The sequence below is a fragment of the Schistocerca nitens genome, chromosome 9 (assembly GCF_023898315.1).
Source record: "Schistocerca nitens isolate TAMUIC-IGC-003100 chromosome 9, iqSchNite1.1, whole genome shotgun sequence".
Classification (NCBI taxonomy): Eukaryota; Metazoa; Arthropoda; class Insecta; order Orthoptera; family Acrididae; genus Schistocerca; species Schistocerca nitens.
Window position 1 is genome coordinate 420,398,739 of NC_064622.1, and position 20,326 is coordinate 420,419,064.

A 20,326-nucleotide genomic window follows, 5' to 3' on the forward strand; every position below is an offset into this window, starting at 1 on the left:
CTCAAGACCTGCAGTTTTAGTAAAATGACTCGACTACATTAATTGCCAGCATTGAATAATTTCTAACAGGTGTGGGAATAGTTGCAGGAAAAGTTTTTAAAATTTCCTCAGTTCAGTACTACAATTCGGGCGTAAGTCGTAAGGAGCTGAACAAAATGCATAAGGCGATCAAAGTTACGTCCTTATATCACTTTTTGCTGAAAGCCGCGAATGCAGACTTGATCCTGAAACATAGTTTTGTCGAACGAAAGCGTTAGACTAGTGCCGGCGAGAAAGAAAACAAAAAGGAAAAAAAAAAAAGTCAAGCGATAAACACTTGAGTTGGTGAGCTTACCAGAAGCGTTAATGTAGTTGGATCTTGACAGTATATGAGAACATTGCATATACATCGTTAATATAGAGCAGATTTAGTTTATGAAACCGTGGTGTAACATTTTCGGGACGGGGAACTTTACCTACCAAAAGGTTTCATATCGCGAATTCCGCCAACTTTCTGTTGGACAATAGGCGGGAAGAAGGCCAAGGTGCGGTTTCAGCTTGTATTTTCATCCTTACGCAGAATATTTTTCTTACGAAATTTTTTAGGTTTTCAGAATATTATCTGGATACGCCTTTCCTTCAGTCTGTATAAGGATTTTGAATTTCGTGACGGAATTTTAGCATTCACAAAGGCGTACATTTTCAGGAACATTGGCGTAATTGTGAGAAACGGCTGTGGGATTAAGACGGTAGCATATATCCGAGTCGTGATCTAACTTTTCAGTTTTAAACTTCAGCTGGATTTGGTAGCAAGTAAGACAGACGAAGTGCCAATACAAACGCCATCTGACAAATATCATACGAATACCAATAGTTATCTCCTAGTCACGAAATCACGTACAGAAGAATTAAGACACGCAGTATCCTGACAACAGCTTTCCCTACAAAACTCACTAACCTGAAAGAGGGCCAGTGCACCCAGTAGAACGATGAGTACGCTCGGCATCTCCGTTGTGGACTGGCGAGTCACTTAAGCAGGCGACATATGTTGACGCTCAATGCACCACTTGTATCAACACGCGACCTGCCATGTGTCTGTGTACGATACGCCATGGATCGGCAGCCAATATCATCTGCCACCGCACAACTGATAACAGAACCATATATTTCTCAGATAATATGTCTCTTTCTGTTTAGGTTTAAACGTCTCAATCTTGACTGTCTTATCTATATACTACGCGCCATTTGATAACGGCACGAGACACGGATTCATTCTCGTTTACGGCATTCATTTTTGTAAACAGTTTCGGTTAGTCGGAATACACGAATTAATGGTAAAACCTTTAAACACACCGCTTTCTCATATTCTAAATAATAACGATGGTATCTCTAAATACTGGTTCTCGAAGACAGGAATTACAGAAGCAGTTCGTCCAAGATTGGTGCTTCAGGAGGAGCAGTACGAATAAATATTTCAAGCGTCGGTGATATGGAATATTTCGAGATAAAAAATTCATAGAAAATCCAGATCGGATATTCTGTACGAGTAAAATAGCAACTGATTGAACATTAAGCATAAGATAAACCTCACAATAATTATGAAGACTGATAAGTAACTGGTTGCTCTTTCTGATAAAGAGAGAAACGAAGTAATCACAAAAATTTACGTTAACATTTTAAAACTCAAACTCCATACTACGCAGCCCTCTCGGCGACATCACGTGTAGCTCTTCCAAAGCTCTTGGTCTACCTCTACGAGACTAATTTTCATCGGTAGGTTTCACTCATCATTGATCGGCACACCTCCGATAACCATGATGGGTAATGGACGTTACCGATGCGACTAATCCATCGATCTTTCAATGTTAGAAGATATATTACCTAAATGACTGTATGTATAGGGGCTTAACCATGCTGACCGAACATCCTGTCATGTAGATAAAGTATCTACAGACATGAGGAATTAGACTCAGTTGCCGGGATGATAGATCGTTAGCGCAACGAAGGGTTCTTGCAAGTAAAATGTCTACAGACCTGAGAAATTTGACTCAGCTGCTGTGATGGTAGGTCGTTAGAGCAACGAAGGGTTTCAGGCTATTGAAAAAAGGTAATCATCCCCGTTTTAAAGAAATGTCATCGGATACGTGAATACAGTTACGTATAAGCCTATGTATGTTGTGGAATTAGAATTATGGAACCCATTTTGTGGTCTAGTATTATGACCTTTTGGGGAAATGAATACTACGAGGTCTGTTAGAAAAGTATCCGTTTTTTTTAGACTTACTTAACGCAGCAAAATAGTGAGATTTAGAAGCAACTTTGGGACTGAGAGAAGGGTAAATGTAGCAGTGTGGTGACAGAGCCTGTCCGCAAATGACCGAGTCCATAGGTAGAAGCGAAAACGATTCTAATATCTCTGACAGTGCACTTACGTTGCTGAAAGCTCTTTGGTTTCCATGGTTTTAGAGGGGACAGAACGGACCAAAACAAGAAAAAGATTGAACATGGGCTCCAAACTGCATACTTCAAGAGTTACTAGCACTTGCTCATCTTGCTACTGTGAAACACATCTGTTCCTCTGAACAAGTGGTCATATCAATTTGGAGCTCGTGTTTACTAGACAATTTTTTCTTATTTTAGTCCATACTGCCTTCTCCCAAAATATCGTCTTCCTGGCTCTCTATCCCACTTCAATGGTCCCAATGCACCCTCCAAACCCACCTTGCCCAGTTCACCATTTGGTGTAGCCAGTGGTTCCTTCATATCAACCTCTCCAAAACCCAGGCAGTCATCATAGGCCTCACCGACCGCTCCTTCCGTCTCCACGATTTCTACCTCACCGTTTATGCTCATCCCATCCAGCTCACCCCCATCCTGAGATACTTTGGCTTCACCCTTGACTGTCACCTCACCTTGACCCCTCATCTACTGACCATCCAGCAGTAAGCCCATTCTCACCTCCACCTCTTGAAACTCCTGTCTGGCTGGGCATGGGGACTGCATCCTTGCACCATCCTTCACACAAACCCCTCATCCATCCTATCCTAAGGCCCTCCAAATCCTAGAATGACTTGTGCTCCACCTTGCCTTTCGTATCCGCCTTCCTTCCCCCACACGACTCCTGTATGACCCCATCCCCTTCCCCCAACTCGTCCTTTTCCTCCAACATCTCCGCATCCTTTACACTGTCCGCAGGATTGATCCCACCACCCCGTGGTTTTCTACTTCCTCTCCACCCCCTGCCTGTTCTTCCAGCACCTCCCCCTCCTGGATGTTGAACTTTGCCATGACATCTGCCCTTCCTTCCAACTGTAACCTGTCCTTTTCGCCCCCGTCCCTGGTCCCCCTTTTCCTCTCCCCTCCTTCTCCCAGAGCGGATTTGCCCCGCACCCATCTCCCCCCCCCCCCCGTCTCCTCCCCTCTCCCTCGCTTCTTCGCTTCTCCCTTGTCTCCATGCCCCTGGCATATCCTGTAAGTTTGATCATCGTCATCAACGAGCTACATCAGTGTTGTGTTTGGTGCTGTTCTACTGTGACATCAAGAGCTGTGATTTTAATTGTGTGCTGGACTTGTACATAATGTTACTGTCCGTGATTGTTATGTGCTACACCACACTTCGCCTTGTGTTCTTTTAACTGTCCCAATGTGTGTTTTTTTTGCCTGCACTACTTTTTTACGGTTTTTATTTCCCTTTTAGAGTCGCCCCCTTTTTGTCTGTTCTCTTCCTTAATTTCCCCCCTTTTTTTCTTCGTTACGCCATATTTTCTCCCTTATGCTATTTTAAATGTCTTCTGTTGTACAAGTAACGTCTTTCAGCTGAAGAGCAGCGTATATGCTGCTGCCAGCCTGTCCCAGATGGGTCACTGAAATACAAAAATGTAAAAAATAATGCATAATAATAGTAAACAGATTAATACGACCTGCAGTACATCATCGTATGAATACACTCCTGGAAATGGAAAAAAGAACACATTGACACCGGTGTATCAGACCCACCATACTTGCTCCGGACACTGCGAGAGGGCTGTACAAGCAATGATCACACGCACGGCACAGCGGACACACCAGGAACCGCGGTGTTGGCCGTCGAATGGCGCTAGCTGCGCAGCATTTGTGCACCGCCGCCGTCAGTGTCAGCCAGTTTGCCGTGGCATACGGAGCTCCATCGCAGTCTTTAACACTGGTAGCATGCCGCGACAGCGTGGACGTGAACCGTATGTGCAGTTGACGGACTTTGAGCGAGGGCGTATAGTGGGCATGCGGGAGGCCGGGTGGACGTACCGCCGAATTGCTCAACACGTGGGGCGTGAGGTCTCCACAGTACATCGATGTTGTCGCCAGTGGTCGGCGGAAGGTGCACGTGCCCGTCGACCGGGGACCGGACCGCAGCGACGCACGGATGCACGCCAAGACCGTAGGATCCTACGCAGTGCCGTAGGGGACCGCACCGCCACTTCCCAGCAAATTAGGGACACTGTTGCTCCTGGGGTATCGGCGAGGACCATTCGCAACCGTCTCCATGAAGCTGGGCTACGGTCCCGCACACCGTTAGGCCGTCTTCCGCTCACGCCCCAACATCGTGCAGCCCGCCTCCAGTGGTGTCGCGACAGGCGTGAATGGAGGGACGAATGGAGACGTGTCGTCTTCAGCGATGAGAGTCGCTTCTGACTTGGTGCCAATGATGGTCGTATGCGTGTTTGGCGACGTGCAGGTGAGCGCCACAATCAGGACTGCATACGACCGAGGCACACAGGGCCAACACCCGGCATCATGGTGTGGGGAGCGATCTCCTACACTGGCCGTACACCACTGGTGATCGTCGAGGGGACACTGAATAGTGCACGGTACATCCAAACCGTCATCGAACCCATCGTTCCACCATTCCTAGACCGGCAAAGGAACTTGCTGTTCCAACAGGACAATGCACGTCCGCATGTATCCCGTGCCACCCAACGTGCTCTAGAAGGTGTAAGTCAACTACCCTGGCCAGCAAGATCTCCGGATCTGTCCCCCATTGAGCATGTTTGGGACTGGATGAAGCGTCGTCTCACGCGGTCTGCACGTCCAGCACGAACGCTGGTCCAACTGAGGCGCCAGGTGGAAATGGCATGGCAAGCCGTTCCATAGGACTACATCCAGCATCTCTACGATCGTCTCCATGGGAGAATAGCAGCCTGCATTGCTGCGAAAGGTGGATATACACTGTACTAGTGCCGACATTGTGCATGCTCTGTTGCCTGTGTCTATGTGCCTGTGGTTCTGTCAGTGTGATCATGTGATGTATCTGACCCCAGGAATGTGTCAATAAAGTTTCCCCTTCCTGGGACAATGAATTCACGGTGTTCGTATTTCAATTTCCAGGAGTGTAGTAATAATGCCAGTGCATACACACGCTATTAAACATAATGACATTAAAGAGCAAAAATTCATAGATCCCTGTATAGTGACACACGTAACAAGAGGTATACTGATGATAATCAATATCTTAGTACAACATAAACTAAAACAAAAGAATGCACGAAAATTATACAAAAGAATTCTGAGGAAATGAATCACTCACAAAGGCTACCGGCAGTTGCATGAAGATGTTTTTGCGAACAGTATAGGTTTGAAACCGTTGAAAAATTGTCTACAGGCAAGCTGCAGCTAGCAGTTAAGTAAAGTCCCATCCCTATGCCCCAGATATTTATAGATCTCTAATTCTTCCCAAATGTCTGTCCAACGTCCTTTGATTTCTCTGTGAAGAATAGCTGTGTCTCCAAATTTTTCGGAGTGTGGTTGACAACCAAAGTTCAGCAAACTTAGAGTTATGCATGTTTGCTCCTTTTTTATGTCTTGTCCTCATAGCTCTGCCTCTTTATCGACACATGCGCCTGGTATCCAGGCTCTTCACATTCCCTCAGTCAAGATGTAGCTCTTAACGTGGTACGGAATTTTGTGTGGTTGATTTTTACTGATGTGACAAGCCCTGGGTTTTAGGGGTGTTAACTTTTACATATGGATGTACAGACCGTCGCAGATACATTTCATGTGGAGATGCTAGATCGCTCTACTAACAGACTGTTTGCTAATGTGAAGTTTATAAGTACTGCTTTCCTATGTAAGTCTATATCATGTCGTCCGTGACACGCCTGCACCTGATATTGGTAGTAGATTCTGTATATTGGCCCCTTATGTACTGATTGTAATTTATGTTGTCGCACTGCATGCGGGTTTCTTGTCCCCCTGAAGAAGGCGGATTTAAACCTGTTGAAACCATCGTTAATGTTAATAGAATATCACCAATTATTGCAACTGGTTGACTGTCTCATTCACCTACAATTCTGTAACCGTTCCTGAAGTGGAACCATGTTCAAAATACTCTACTTTTCCCTTTTTTCATCACTTTGTATCTTAGAAAAGTCACTCATTTGTTCTTTAGCAAAATGTATGACTCTGCACTCCTTTTATTATGTTATGCTACATATCTATTATTAACAGTTTCATTTTTGGGTGTCCATTATTTTTATTTCTTGAGAGTATTTGTTGAAACTTTATCAAATGTAATGAGCATAATTAATTGCTGTATCAGAGAGAGAGAGAGAGAGAGAGAGAGAGAGAGAGAGAGAGAGAGGGAGAGAGAGCGAGAGAGAGATCGAATGATAAACCAGTAGTCAGAGACTCGAACAGAATATTTTCGTGCGAGTTTCGGCGTGAACCCAGAGATTGTAGCAGATCGGTGTCACGTCAAGTAATGCGAGGGATTTAAAATTAGAGTACTGTGTGGACTTAATACTGCCATGAACATTGCGTTGAGAGAGATTCACATCGATTCGAATAGTGTGAGCCTCGTGAAATACTGTGGGCTACGTTGACACTGTATACCAAAGTAAGTTAAGACTGGCAGTGGGCTCATTTGAAACGGTGAAACAGTGACGGCAGTATCTTCGCGGCAGACACCTTCATCTATTTTTTTCTCCCGCGCTGGTTTCCTGTGGGAGGAAGTCTGCATCATCAAAAACGTTTGGGTGAAGTAGAATTATTACACATGTCTAGAAACCATTTATAGCTGTTTGCATATTTGTGACTCGCACATAGGCTTTCCCTAAAATTTTCCTAACTTCAGCCATAGCCACAGATTGAAATGGATGGCTGTCAAGGCAGAGAGCAATTTCTTGTGATTAGACCCTTTTGAATGGCCCCATGAAGCTGACGTCTAGTGGGTGTAGCTTTGGATACTACGGGGTGGTAGGTATACCAATGTCACTCTGTGCTGTCTCCCCAACTGAATAAGGGCCAGATTTCTTGTATGCATGTAGTTTTTTTTTTTTTTTTTTTTTTTTTTTTTTTTTTTTTTTTTTTTTTTTTTTTGTCATCAGTCTACTGACTGGTTTGATGCGGCCCGCCATGAATTCCTTTCCTGTGCCAACCTCTTCATCTCAGAGTAGCACTTGCAACCTACGTCCTCAATTATTTGCTTGACGTATTCCAATCTCTGTCTTCCTCTACAGTTTTTGCCCTCTACAGCTCCCTCTAGTTCCATGGAAGTCATTCCCTCATGTCTTAGCAGATGTCCTATCATCCTGTCCCTTCTCCTTATCAGTGTTTTCCACATATTCCTTTCCTCTCCGATTCTGCATAGAACCTCCTCATTCCTTACCTTATCAGTCCACCTAATTTTCAACATTCGTCTATAGCACCACATCTCAAATGCTTCGATTCTCTTCTGTTCCGGTTTTCCCACAGTCCATGTTTCACTACCATAGAATGCTGTACTCCAGGCGTACATCCTCAGAAATTTCTTCCTCAAATTAAGGCCGGTATTTGATATTAGTAGACTTCTCTTGGCCAGAAATGCCTTTTTTGCCATAGCGAGTCTGCTTTTGATGTCCTCCTTGCTCCGTTCGTCATTGGTTATTTTACTGCCTAGGTAGCAGAATTCCTTAACTTCATTGACTTCGTGACCATCAATCATGATGTTAAGTTTCTCGCTGTTCTCATTTCTATTACTTCTCATTACCTTCGTCTTTCTCTGATTTACTCTCAAACCATACTGTGTACTCATTAGACTGTTCATTCCGTTCAGCAGATCATTTAATTCTTCTTCACTTTCACTCAGGATAGCAATGTCAACAGCGAATCGTATCATTGATATCCTTTCACCTTGTATTTTAATTCCACTCTTGAACCTTTCTTTTATTTCCATCATTGCTTCCTCGATGTACAGATTGAAGAGTAGGGGCGAAAGGCTACAGCCTTGTCTTACACCCTTCTTAATACGAGCACTTCGTTCTTGATCGTCCACTCTTATTATTCCCTCTTGGTTGTTGTACATATTGTATATGACCCGTCTCTCCCTATAGCTTACCCCTACTTTTTTCAGAATCTCGAACAGCTTGCACCATTTTATATTGTCGAACGCTTTTTCCAGGTCGACAAATCTTATGAAAGTGTCCTGATTTATTTTAGCCTTGCTTCTATTATTAGCTGTAACGTCAGGATTGCCTCTCTCGTCCCTTTACCTTTCCTAAAGCCAAACTGATCGTCACCTAGCGCATTCTCAATTTTCTTTTCCATTCTTCTGTATATTATTCTTGTAAGCAGCTTCGATGCATGAGCTGTTGAGGTGATTGTGCGATAATGCTCGCACTTGTCAGCTCTTGCCGTCTTCGGAATTGTGTGGATGATGCTTTTCCGAAAGTCAGATGGTATGTCGCCAGACTCATATATTCTACACACCAACGTGAATAGTCGTTTTGTTGCCACTTCCCCCAATGATTTTAGAAATTCTGATGGAATGTTATCTATCCCTTCTGCCTTATTTGACCGTAAGTCCTCCAAAGCTCTTTTAAATTCCGGTTCTAATACTGGATCCCCTATCTCCTCTAAATCGACTCCTGTTTCTTCTTCTATCACATCAGACAAATCTTCACCCTCATAGAGGCTTTCAATGTATTCTTTCCATCTATCTGCTCTCTCCTCTGCATTTAACAGTGAAATTCCCGTTGCACTCTTAATGTTACCACCGTTGCTTTTAATGTCACCAAAGGTTGTTTTGACTTTCCTGTGTGCTGAGTCTGTCCTTCCGACAATCATATCTTTTTCGATGTCTTCACATTTTTCCTGCAGCCATTTCGTCTTAGCTTCCCTGCACTTCCTATTTATTTCATTCCTCAGCGACTTGTATTTCTGTAGTCCTGATTTTTCCGGAACATGTTTGTACTTCCTCCTTTCATCAATCAACTGAAGTATTTCTTCTGTTACCCATGGTTTCTTCGCAGCTACCTTCTTTGTACCTATGTTTTCCTTCCCAACTTCTGTGATGGCCCTTTTTAGAGATGTCCATTCCTCTTCAACTTTATCAACTTTACTGCCTACTGCGCTATTCCTTATTGCTGTATCTATAGCGTTAGAGAACTTCAAACGTATCTCGTCATTCCTTAGTACTTCCGTATCCCACTTCTTTGCGTATTGATTCTTCCTGACTAATATCTTGAACTTCAGCCTACTCTTCATCACTACTATATTGTGATCTGAGTCTATATCTGCTCCTGGGTACGCCTTACAATCCAGTATCTGATTTCGGAATCTCTTTCTGACCATGATGTAATCTAATTGAAATCTTCCCGTATCTCCCGGCCTTTTCCAAGTATACCTCCTCCTCTTGTGATTCTTGAACTGGGTATTCGCTATTACTAGCTGAAACTTGTTACAGAACTCAATTAGTCTTTCTCCTCTTTCATTCCTTGTCCCAAGCCCATATTCTCCTGTAACCTTTTCTTCTACTCCTTCCCCTACAACTGCATTCCAGTCGCTCACGACTGTTAGATTTTGGTCCCCCTTTACGTACTGCATTACCCTTTCAATATCCTCATACACTTTCTCTATCTGTTCATCTTCAGCTTGCGACGTCGCCATGTATACCTGAACTATCGTTGTCGGTGTTGGTCTGCTGTCGATTCTGATTAGAACAACCCGGTCACTGAACTGTTCACAGTAACACGCCCTCTGCCCTACCTTCCTATTCATAACGAATCCTACACCTGTTATACCATTTTCTGCTGCTGTTGATATTACCCGATACTCATCTGAGCAGAAATCCTTGTCTTCCTTCCACTTCACTGCATGTAGTAGGCATCTAAAATGAGCACAACTGGATTCTGGGAGGATGATTTCACAGTTTCGATGAAATGCTGCAGGGCTGGTGTGAAGATGTGAGCTTGTATTAATCCAGATGGCTGGCAGGCCGTTACAGTCCCTGGTTATGTGCCTTTCAAAATATCGGGCTTCAACCTCACTCGTGGAAATACGATAAGTAGTAGAACGAAAGTCCCTACAACATTCATACAGGTAACAATTGTAATCAAGGGGTCCCGGCGGTGGTTCGAGTCCTCCCTCGGGCATGGATGTGTGTGTTTGTCCTTAGGATAGTTTAGGTTAAGTAGTGTGTAACCTTAGGGACTGATGACCTTAGCAGTTAAGTCCCATAAGATTTCACAAACATTTGAACATTTTTTCTTTGTAATCAAGGAGCCTCTCTCTCCTGAGGATAGTTTAGCAACTTGCTTTTTACCCTTCACACTCATTACTTTAGATCGAGTTCCCTCAACTACACATGTATCGGTTTCATCTACAATGTAAACCTTTGAAATGCAGAAACTTTTTTTCCGGTGAAACACTTTGCTCTGGCTGTAGAGATAAGCTCACGTTTTCTTAAAAAAAAAAAAAAAAAAAAAAAAAAAAAAAAAAAAATACATTGGATGTCTTTTCAAAAGGCCCCGCAACCATTTTCCAGCAATGTGCTTGTCTGGAACAAAAGGATGTTTAAGATTAATTCGGACAGCTAGTTGATATGCTAAAGTTCGATTTTCTCTGCTCTGTAGCCCACAAAATCTCTCATCCATTAATTGGCAATATTTCTCAGGTTCACTTCCTAAAGTACATTTTCTGCCTGTCCTTGAGTCCAGTTTCTCTTCAATGTTCCCTGTCCTTACGTAATCTAAAAGTGTAGATTTCGGAACTTGAAACACTTTGGACACGTTTAAAGATCCCATTTCTATATTTCTACTACCTGCCTCATATTTTCTGCTGCCCAACAATTCCTTTTCTTCCCAACCTTCTCCTAAAAATAAATGAAAAGCGAAATCTATAAAGGGACACGTTTGCCGGATGGTTGAAATTACTAAACAAACACGGCTGAATTATCGAAGCATGTAATGAATTATTCAATTTAAAAGCTGCTCATAAATTTCATTAAATATAGTACATCACCAGTAAATAAAGCTAAAATATCAAACAGCTTATAGTGCAGTTGTGACGCTTACGTTGTGTCCGCAAATTATTATATTCATATTTAAAGTATTCAGAAAAACTCAACTGCGAACATGGAACGCGACTGATGCACTTGGCGGTTAGCAGGACACTAAAATGGCGGAAGGACAAGATCAGCTAGTTTCTGCAGCTGCAGAACTGTCCAGGGAACAAATTCCCATCTATCCGGAATTAGGCCACCATCCAAAAATAGGGCATCTAACGATACATATTATATTTGGTGAAATCTTCTCATTGGTGTAAGGTCTAAATAAAGTGAAATTTTAAATGTGACAGCTATAAGATGATGGGAACCTACGTTTACGGCATATCTCACAATTTCCGAAGTCGTGAGTAAATTTACTGTTTCAGTTATCGTTGACCAGTATTACGATTTCCCTGGCTTGTTTTTATTTATTAATTTTTATAATGATTTCCATAATTTGTATTTGTTGGTGGATTTGTTTATTAATAACGAATATGACTTACAGTAACATTGGTATTAGAACGTGGTTTTCCAACCCTAAAGCGACTAAATGTTACGGTCCTGATATAAATATTTAGAAACATTCAAGGTCAATAATTCACCCGTCTAGATAGTCGTGCGTGTTAAAGACGCCGCTCATGGACCGAATCTGCCTGCGTCTTAACGACGAGGATCGTTGTGCGGCCAGACTAGATCTACTTTTAGGCGCTTTCCCACATCCCACTAGGTGAATACCAGGTTGCTACTCTAGTATTGTCTCAGTTACATGATTCGCAAACATTTAGGAAACTTTCGCGATTTTTCACATGAAGAACAACTATACGAAGCTGGTTGGAGTACACATGTACCGCTCGGAGAATTAACAGAGTGATGGCGACAGTAAAGGTACCATGTCCGTTCATAACCCTGCCGACCCAGCACCGATACGGCACAAAGGCATAAGAAAAAAGATTCATGGCCAATAATTCGTCAGTTTAATAACCACAGGTCACATTAATAATGAGGAAACGAAACAGGAGTAATACGCTAAATTACAGACCCATATCACACATGACGACTCGCAGTAGCATTTTGGAACATAATCTGTCTTCGAACATTATGAATTACCTCGAAAAATCTATCTACTGACACATAGGCAGAAAGGAATCGGAAAATATCGTTCTTGTGAAACAAAACTAGCTTTTTATTCACACGAAGTAGTGAGTGATATCAACAGGTGATCTCAAACTGAGAATTCTAGATTTCCAGAAGACTTCTGAGACCGTTTCTCACAAGTGGCTTCTATTACGTCCAGACTCGTCGTCAAATATGTGCTGTCTAGGAAACCTGCTTCCTCGGTTCGTTAGACAAACATTCAAACAGATCGTATTAATGAGTTTTATTACAAAAAGTAAACTCCAATACTGAACTTTTGCTATTACACAGATGTGTCGCAAGCAAACGGAAATATACGAAGTAATTAATCCTCTTCAGTATAAACAATTCCAAGTATGTGTTACATAGAGAGAACAAGCGAAGCAACTAGCATAGAGGCTGATGTAGAACTGCCTAATATTGAAGCTGCAATTCAACTGGGCCTACCAGTTTTTTTTTTCAATTCCCCATTGGTGCTGGCTGGCAGCAGCATATGCAATGCTCTTCAGCCAAAAGACATAGAACAAACAACAGAAGACATTTAAAAATAACAAAGGAGAAAACATGGTGAACATAGATAGAAAAAATGGGGAACATTACAGAAGACAATAGGCAAAAAAGGGGCGACTGTAAAATGGAGATAAAAACCGTAAAAAAGTAGCACACACAAAAAGAACTACACTCTGGGACAACTAAAAGAACACAAGGCACAGTATGACCAGAACATAAAAGTATCGATGGATGGCGTAGCACATAACAAAGGCCAGCACACAATTAAAATCACACCTCTCGACGCACAGGAGAAACATCACTAAAAACAACACTGATGTGACACACTGACGATGATCAAAACGGAGGATCTGCCAGGCGCAAGGAGATGGAGAACGGAAGAAGGGAGGGAGGGGAAGAGAGGGGGGAGATGGGGGGGGCGCCAAAGAGAGCCAGGTAGGGAGGGATGTGGGAGGGAAAGAGGCAAGGATTGGGTGCAGGATCTCAGGGGGGGGAGGAGGAAAATCCGCTCTGGGAGAAAGAGGGGAGAGGAAAGAGGGGGCCCTGGGAGGGGGCAACAAGGTCAAGTTATAGTTGGAAGGAAGGGTATATGTCATGGTGAAGTTCATCATCCAGGAGGGGGAGGCGCTGGAAATTGCCCTGATGAAGGAGATGGAGGGTGTGGAGGTGGGGAGAGGGAGGGATGCAGCAATAGAGGCGTGACAACGGGCGGGGGGTGGAGAGGAAGGAGGAAACACGAGGGTGGGGGGGATCAAGCCTGCGGACAATCTAAAGGATGCGTTCGAGGATTTGGAGGGCTTTGTAAAAGTGGGTGGGTGCAGAGATCCAGACAATGCTGGCATAACAGAGGATAGGACGGATGAGGGATTTTTAGGTGTGGATGCAATCCCCATATCCGGCCAGACAGGAGTTTGAGGAGGTGGAGGCGGGAATGGGTCTGGAGGTGAGATGTCCAGGTGAGGTGACAGTTGAGGGTGAGGCCAAGGTATTTCAGGGTGGGGATGAGCTGGATGGGACGATCATAAAGGGTGAGGTAGAAATAATGGAGATGAAAGGAGCAGGCCTATGATGATTGCCTGGGTTTTGGAGGGGTTGAGATGAAGGAACCACTGGTTACACCAAGTGGTGAACTGGTTAAGGTCGGTTTGGAAGGTGTGTTGGGACCGTTGAAGGGTAGGATAGAGAGTCAGGAAGGCGGTGTCATCAGCACACTGGAGAAGGTAGACAGGTGGGGGTGGCTTGGGCATATCAGCCATATACAAGAGATAAAAGAGAGGGGAGAGGACAGAGCTGTGGGGGACTCCAGCAGTGGGATAAAACATACGAGACTTGGTGTTCTGAAGGGTGACATAGGAAGGACGGTGTGAGAGAAAGGAAGCGACCAGACAGACAAAATTGATAGGCAGGGCGTAGGTTTGGAGTTTAAAGAGGAGACTGGGATGCCATACACGGTCATTGGCATTTTGGAGGTCAGGGGAAACAAAAATGGTGGAGCAACGGGAGTTGAGCTGGAGGGAGAGAAGGTGAACGAGGTTAAGGGGTTGGTCTTCAGTGGAAAATCAAATGGCTTTGAGCACTATGGGACTTAACATCTTAGATGATCAGTCCCCTAGAACTTAGAACTACTTAAACGTAACTAACCTAAAGACATCACACCTATCCATGCCCAAGGCAGGATTCGAACCTGCGACCGTAGCAGTCATGCGGTTCCGGACTGACGCACCTACAACCACATGGCCACCGCAGCTGGCTAGTCTTCAGTGGAGAAGGAGAGTTGGAAGCCAGACTGGGTCAGGGGGAGGAGGTGGTGCTGGTTAAGGTACTGATGGATATGGCAGGAGAAGATGGATTCGAAGACCTTACTGAAGATGGAGGTGAGGCAGATGGGACGATAGGAAGAGGTGGCAGAAGGGGGTTTGTTGGGTTTGAGGAATAAGAGGACGCGGAAAGTCTTCCACAGGTCAGGGTAGAAGCCAGTAGAGAGGATGACGTTTTAGAGATGAGCAAAGACAGTCAGGAAGGAATAGGGGCTTTCTCTAACGTGGCAGTAGGTGACACAGTAGTGACCAGGGGCCATGTTGCGTTTGGACCAGAGGATAAGTTTAATGTCTTGTGCAGTGAATGGAGTGTTGATGTTGAAGTAGGGCGACTGCAGCAAGTACTGGAGACTAGGAGCAAATAGAGTGACCGACGTATCAGCACATTCCATGACGGTGGGGAAATGAGAATAATCAAAGTGGGGATCATTTGTGATGGAGAAGACCCCAGAAAAGTGGGAAGCGAAGTGGTTGGCCTTACTGAGGTTTTCAGGAAGGGGGCGATCGTTATGGAGAAGGGGGTAGTGGGGAGCGGAATGGGAACCAGTAAGGAGATGGAAGGCAGATCAGTGCTTGGAGAAGTTGATAGGGAGGGTGGTGTTGAGTCATGTGCAGGTCTGGCGCCAGTCTCGGCGTTTCGTTGCTGTAATGAGGTTCCACACGTGTCGCTGTATTTGCTGGTTCCGTTGGAGTCTATCCCTTTCACGAGTGCGCAGGAAGGAGCAATAGAGGCAGTGGGATTCACGGAGAAGGAGAACAGCCCTCGGAGGGAGAGTGGGATGGTGGGGGTGGATGGTTTTAGTAGGAACATGGGCCTCCACGGCGTCAGTAATTACCTTCTGAAGGAAGTACGAGGCGTGGATGATGTCATCAGGATGGTGATAGGTAAGAGGGTAGCTTTCGACCTGGGTGGTGATGGATTCCCGGTAGGCATCCCAGTTGGCATGGTGGTAGTAATGGGTGACCTTGGGAGGGGGTGCAGGGTGGAGAGCTGGAGGGGGATGGTGAGCAGACGTTATGGTGACAAGGACAGGGAGGTGATTACTACCTGTGGGGTCGAGGATGGCGACGGCGATATGCCCAAGGAGGCTGGCGGAGGCAATCTGGGGTGGTGTCACTTTCAGGTTGGGTGTGCTGGGGAAGGGGAACAAGGGCACCTTGGATCGTGGAGAGGAACTGATGCCACCGCAGAAGGGTGGCAGGAGAGTAGCTCTGGATGTTGAGGTTAGCGGCAGTCACATAGGTGGAGAAGGTGCAGTCAATGTGCGAGATGAAGTCATAAGGAAGAGGAACAGTGGAGTGGACATAGATGGTGGCACAGGTAATGGTGGAGTGGAAGAAGACGCTGAGGATAAGGTGTTCTGTAGGGTCATTGAGGAGAGGTTGTGACCGGACAGGGATATGCTTAAGGTGGCCAATCGCGACTCCACTGTCCGCCTGAGGACCAGGAGCATCAGTGAGGTGAAGGATATAGGGAGAGGTGTGGATAGAATGGTGGGGCTGGAGAAAGGTTTTGTTCAAGAGGAAGGTGCTGATCTAGTGACGGGAGAGAGTGTCCATGAGTAGGTATTTGTTGGAGCAGAAGGAGTGAATGTTCTGGAAGAGGATGTGATACTTGTGCCTCGCCATGGTAGAAAGAGAGGGGGGGAAGAGAGGGAAGGGAAGAGGCTTAAACTAGGGTGTCGAGGCGCGTGAAGGTGAAGTGGGCTTGGTTGTGGGAGTAAGTGGCAAAGGTGTTCAGGTGGAAAAAGGAGCGGGTGGCAAGGGAGATTTGTTGGAAGGTGTGGGGGTGATGAAAAGGGTGAATGTTTTGGAGTACAACAGCAAGGAACCAGATGGTGTCCTCGGCTGTGGGGGTGGACAGGGGGATCAACGGGATGGACAGGGACTGTAAGGTTGGGGGTGGCTGGAGGGGGTTTGGCTTTACACTTGTGGGAGTAGTTGGGATGGGAGCCATTGAAGGTGTTACAGGAAGGAGGGGCACTTTTTAAGAAAGTGGGAGGCCTTCCAATGGGGCAGGTGGAGGGGTTTTTGCAGTTGCGGGTCAGATGGTCGTTGTACATGAGGCATCGCTGGCAGCGGTAGCATTGGGGAGGGGATTTGGAGGATTCAACAGGGTGGTGAGGATGGTAAATCAGGGCACCCTGGCTGAGGAGATGGTCAATGGAGAGTGCAGACTCCGAAAAGACCTGCATGAGGTAGGTGGGACCAGAGGCATTGTGGATATGGTGGGCAGAGCGGATTTCCAGGTCCGGGTGGGAGTTTAGTTCCACCAACACCTTATCCTCCATGATCACCGAGTTGAGCTGGGTGATCACAGCGGTGTAGGTGGGGGTGCGACGGGGAGGCTGGGGCTGAAAAGGAGCAGAAGAGGAAAGGAAGGGTGTCAGAGATGCATGGGGGCCAAACATAACTTGTGGGAGTTTACAGAGGAGGTCCGTGTGAAAGGAGGGCGACGGGGACTTGATAAGGACCGAGTCCCTGCAGGGAATGAGTTGGGAGATGGGAGCACCAGGTAAATACTTTTGTATCTCGACAGTGAGGGTACGGGCATCAAAGAACTTAGGATTGGGATTTGACAGGACAAAGGTGTGGAGGGTGGGGGTGGGGGTATGAGTGGCTGGAGGAGGAGTGGTGTCCATGAAGACGACAGGAGGAGGGGGAGGTGGTGCTGACTTTTTGTGGGAAGTGGCGGGAGCAGAGTCGGTAATGACGCGCTTTTGGGGTTTTTTGGAGACTGGAGAGGGACGGGGAGGAGAGGGAGGTGGCGGATGACAGATCCCTGTGGCGTAGTGGAGGTGCCTGGAGAAGCAGCCGGTTTAGTGGTGGCGACGGTGGCTCGGCGTGACGAGATGCGTGCGGGGGATGCAGATGATGAAGTGACGAGGTGAGTGAGAGAGGGGAAGCCGACCACCTGAGGGGTGGCAGCAGAGGTGGCAACACAGGCGTGTGTGGGGTGGGGGTAGTAGTGGGAGCTGATGAGGGTGTGGAGGCTGGGGGAAGGGTGTAGGGGTGGGGGTGCACAGCAGGGGAGGAGATAGGGAAATGGGTAAGTGGGAGAATGGGAGGTGTAAGGAGGGAGGCCAGGGGCGGCACTCCAGGAAGTGACTGTGGAAGAGGGGGAGGGAGAAGTGTAGATGACAGTGGAGGTGGGAGTGCTCATGGTGGACGAACGGCGACGAACAGACAGCAGGCAGCGGGCAGCAGCGACGACGGCGGACGGCAAGCAGGCAGGCAGGCAGGTAGGCGGACGGACAGACAGACAGACAGCAACAGCAGCAGGCGACAAACAGGCACCAAACGTAACAGCAACGGCAACTAGCGCTTCGAAGACGTAGATTACACTCTGAGGGTAGCCCAAGCTCGGGAATCTTGTGCCTTCGAAGGAGGGAATCCAACCCTCTAGGCCGCTACCAGTCGGTCGCGGCGCTTATATCCTCTTCAGACAGGGGCCGCTGCTGTCGCGTTGTTGTCCTGGAGAGGGGTCGGTCAGCGTGCGATTGGCTGACGTCTTCTCACAGCCATCTCTTCTGCATCATTCCCGACTGGCGTGCCGGAGCTTGAATTGACTCTGTAACAGCTTCTACACATTGCGTGTATGTGGAGTATCGTCTCAGTTTCCTTTCAGAAACGTCACATTGTGGAGTAACTGATGGGAAGTCATCGAGTAAAACGGAAGTGATATCTTGCGTTCTCTAAGTAAATGTTGTCTGCCATCTGCTGTTCATAAGCCATATAAACGATTTAGGAGACAATCTGAGGAGCCCCCTTATATGGTTTGCAGAGGACCCTGTCATCTGCCGTTTGGTAAAATCATCAACAGATCAAAACCAATTCGAAAATAATTTAGACATGCTATCTACACTCCTGGAAATTGAAATAAGAACACCGTGAATTCATTGTCCCAGGAAGGGGAAACTTTATTGACACATTCCTGGGGTCAGATACATCACATGATCACACTGACAGAACCACAGGCACATAGACACAGTCAACAGAGCACGCACAATGTCGGCACTAGTACAGTGTATATCCACCTTTCGCAGCAATTCAGGCTGCTATTCTCCCATGGAGACGATCGTAGAGATGCTGGATGTAGTCCTGTGGAACGGCTTGCCATGCCATTTCCACATGGCGCCTCAGTTGGACCAGCGTTCGCGCTGGACGTGCAGACCGCGTGAGACGACGCTTCATCCAGTCCCAAACATGCTCAATGGGGGACAGATCCGGAGATCTTGCTGGCCAGGGTAGTTGACTTACACCTTCTAGAGCACGTTGGGTGGCACGGGATACATGCGGACGTGCATTGTCCTGTTGGAACAGCAAGTTCCCTTGCCGGTCTAGGAATGGTAGAACGATGGATTCGATGACGGTTTGGATGTACCGTGCACTATTCAGTGTCCCCTCGACGATCACCAGTGGTGTACGGCCAGTGTAGGAGATCGCTCCCCACACCATGATGCCGGGTGTTGGCCCTGTGTGCCTCGGTCGTATGCGGTCCTGATTGTGGCGCTCACCTGCACGGCGCCAAACACGCATATGACCATCATTGGCACCAAGGCAGAAGCGACTCTCATCGCTGAAGACGACACGTCTCCATTCGTCCCTCCATTCACGCCTGTCGCGACACCACTGGAGGCAGGCTGCACGATGTTGGGGCGTGAGCGGAAGACGGCCTAACGGTGTGCGGGACCGTAGCCCAGCTTCATGGAGACGGTTGCGAATGGTCCTCGCCGATACCCCAGGAGCAACAGTGTCCCTAATTTGCTGGGAAGTGGCGGTGCGGTCCCCTACGGCACTGCGTAGGATCCTACGGTCTTGGCGTGCATCCGTGCGTCGCTGCGGTCCGGTCCCAGGTCGACGGGCACGTGCACCTTCCGCCGACCACTGGCGACAACATCGATGTTCTGTGGAGACCTCCCGCCCCACGTGTTGAGCAATTCGGCGGTACGTCCACCCGGCCTCCCGCATGCCCACTATACGCCCTCGCTCAAAGTCCGTCAACTGCACATACGGTTCACGTCCACGCTGTCGCGGCATGCTACCAGTGTTAAAGACTGCGATGGAGCTCCGTATGCCACGGCAAACTGGCTGACACTGACGGCGGCGGTGCACAAATGCTGCGCAGCTAGCGCCATTCGACGGCCAACACCGCGGTTCCTGGTGTGTCCGCTGTGCCGTGCGTGTGATCATTTCTTGTACAGCCCTCTCGCAGCGTCCGGAGCAAGTATGGTGGGTCTGACACACCGGTGTCAATGTGTTCTTTTTTCCATTTCCAGGAGTGTATCTGGAGCGAAAAGTGCCAACAGACTTCAAGTAATGAAAAGTGTGAGCTCATTGACGTGAGGACTAAACGGAATAGTTTAAATGTCGGTTACACGATAAAGCACACAAATCTAAAGACTGTCAATTGAATGAAATATCTGTGGGTAACAATTACGAAGAACCAAAACTGGAGTGATAACATACAAAATGTTTTCGAGAAATGCGGAGCAAAGGCTGCGTTTTATTGGCAGAACACTTAGGAGATTCAACATATTCACTACAGAGACTGCCTACACTATTCGTATCCGTCCTTTTCTGAAGTCTTGCTGCGTGTTATGGTATCATT

At 46.7% G+C, this 20,326-nt stretch overlaps 1 protein-coding gene across 1 annotated transcript in view; it reads right to left on the reverse strand.

The window, feature by feature from the left end:
- Window positions 1-1,084, reverse strand: part of LOC126203277 (uncharacterized) — a 31,818-nt gene extending 30,734 nt beyond the window's left edge. The window contains exon 1 of the mRNA XM_049937533.1: window positions 938-1,084. Within this exon, the coding sequence (XP_049793490.1) occupies window positions 938-985 (48 nt within the window). The 5' untranslated portion in view covers window positions 986-1,084. The remainder of the gene's footprint in view (window positions 1-937) is intronic.
- Window positions 1,085-20,326: the final 19,242 nt, after the last annotated feature.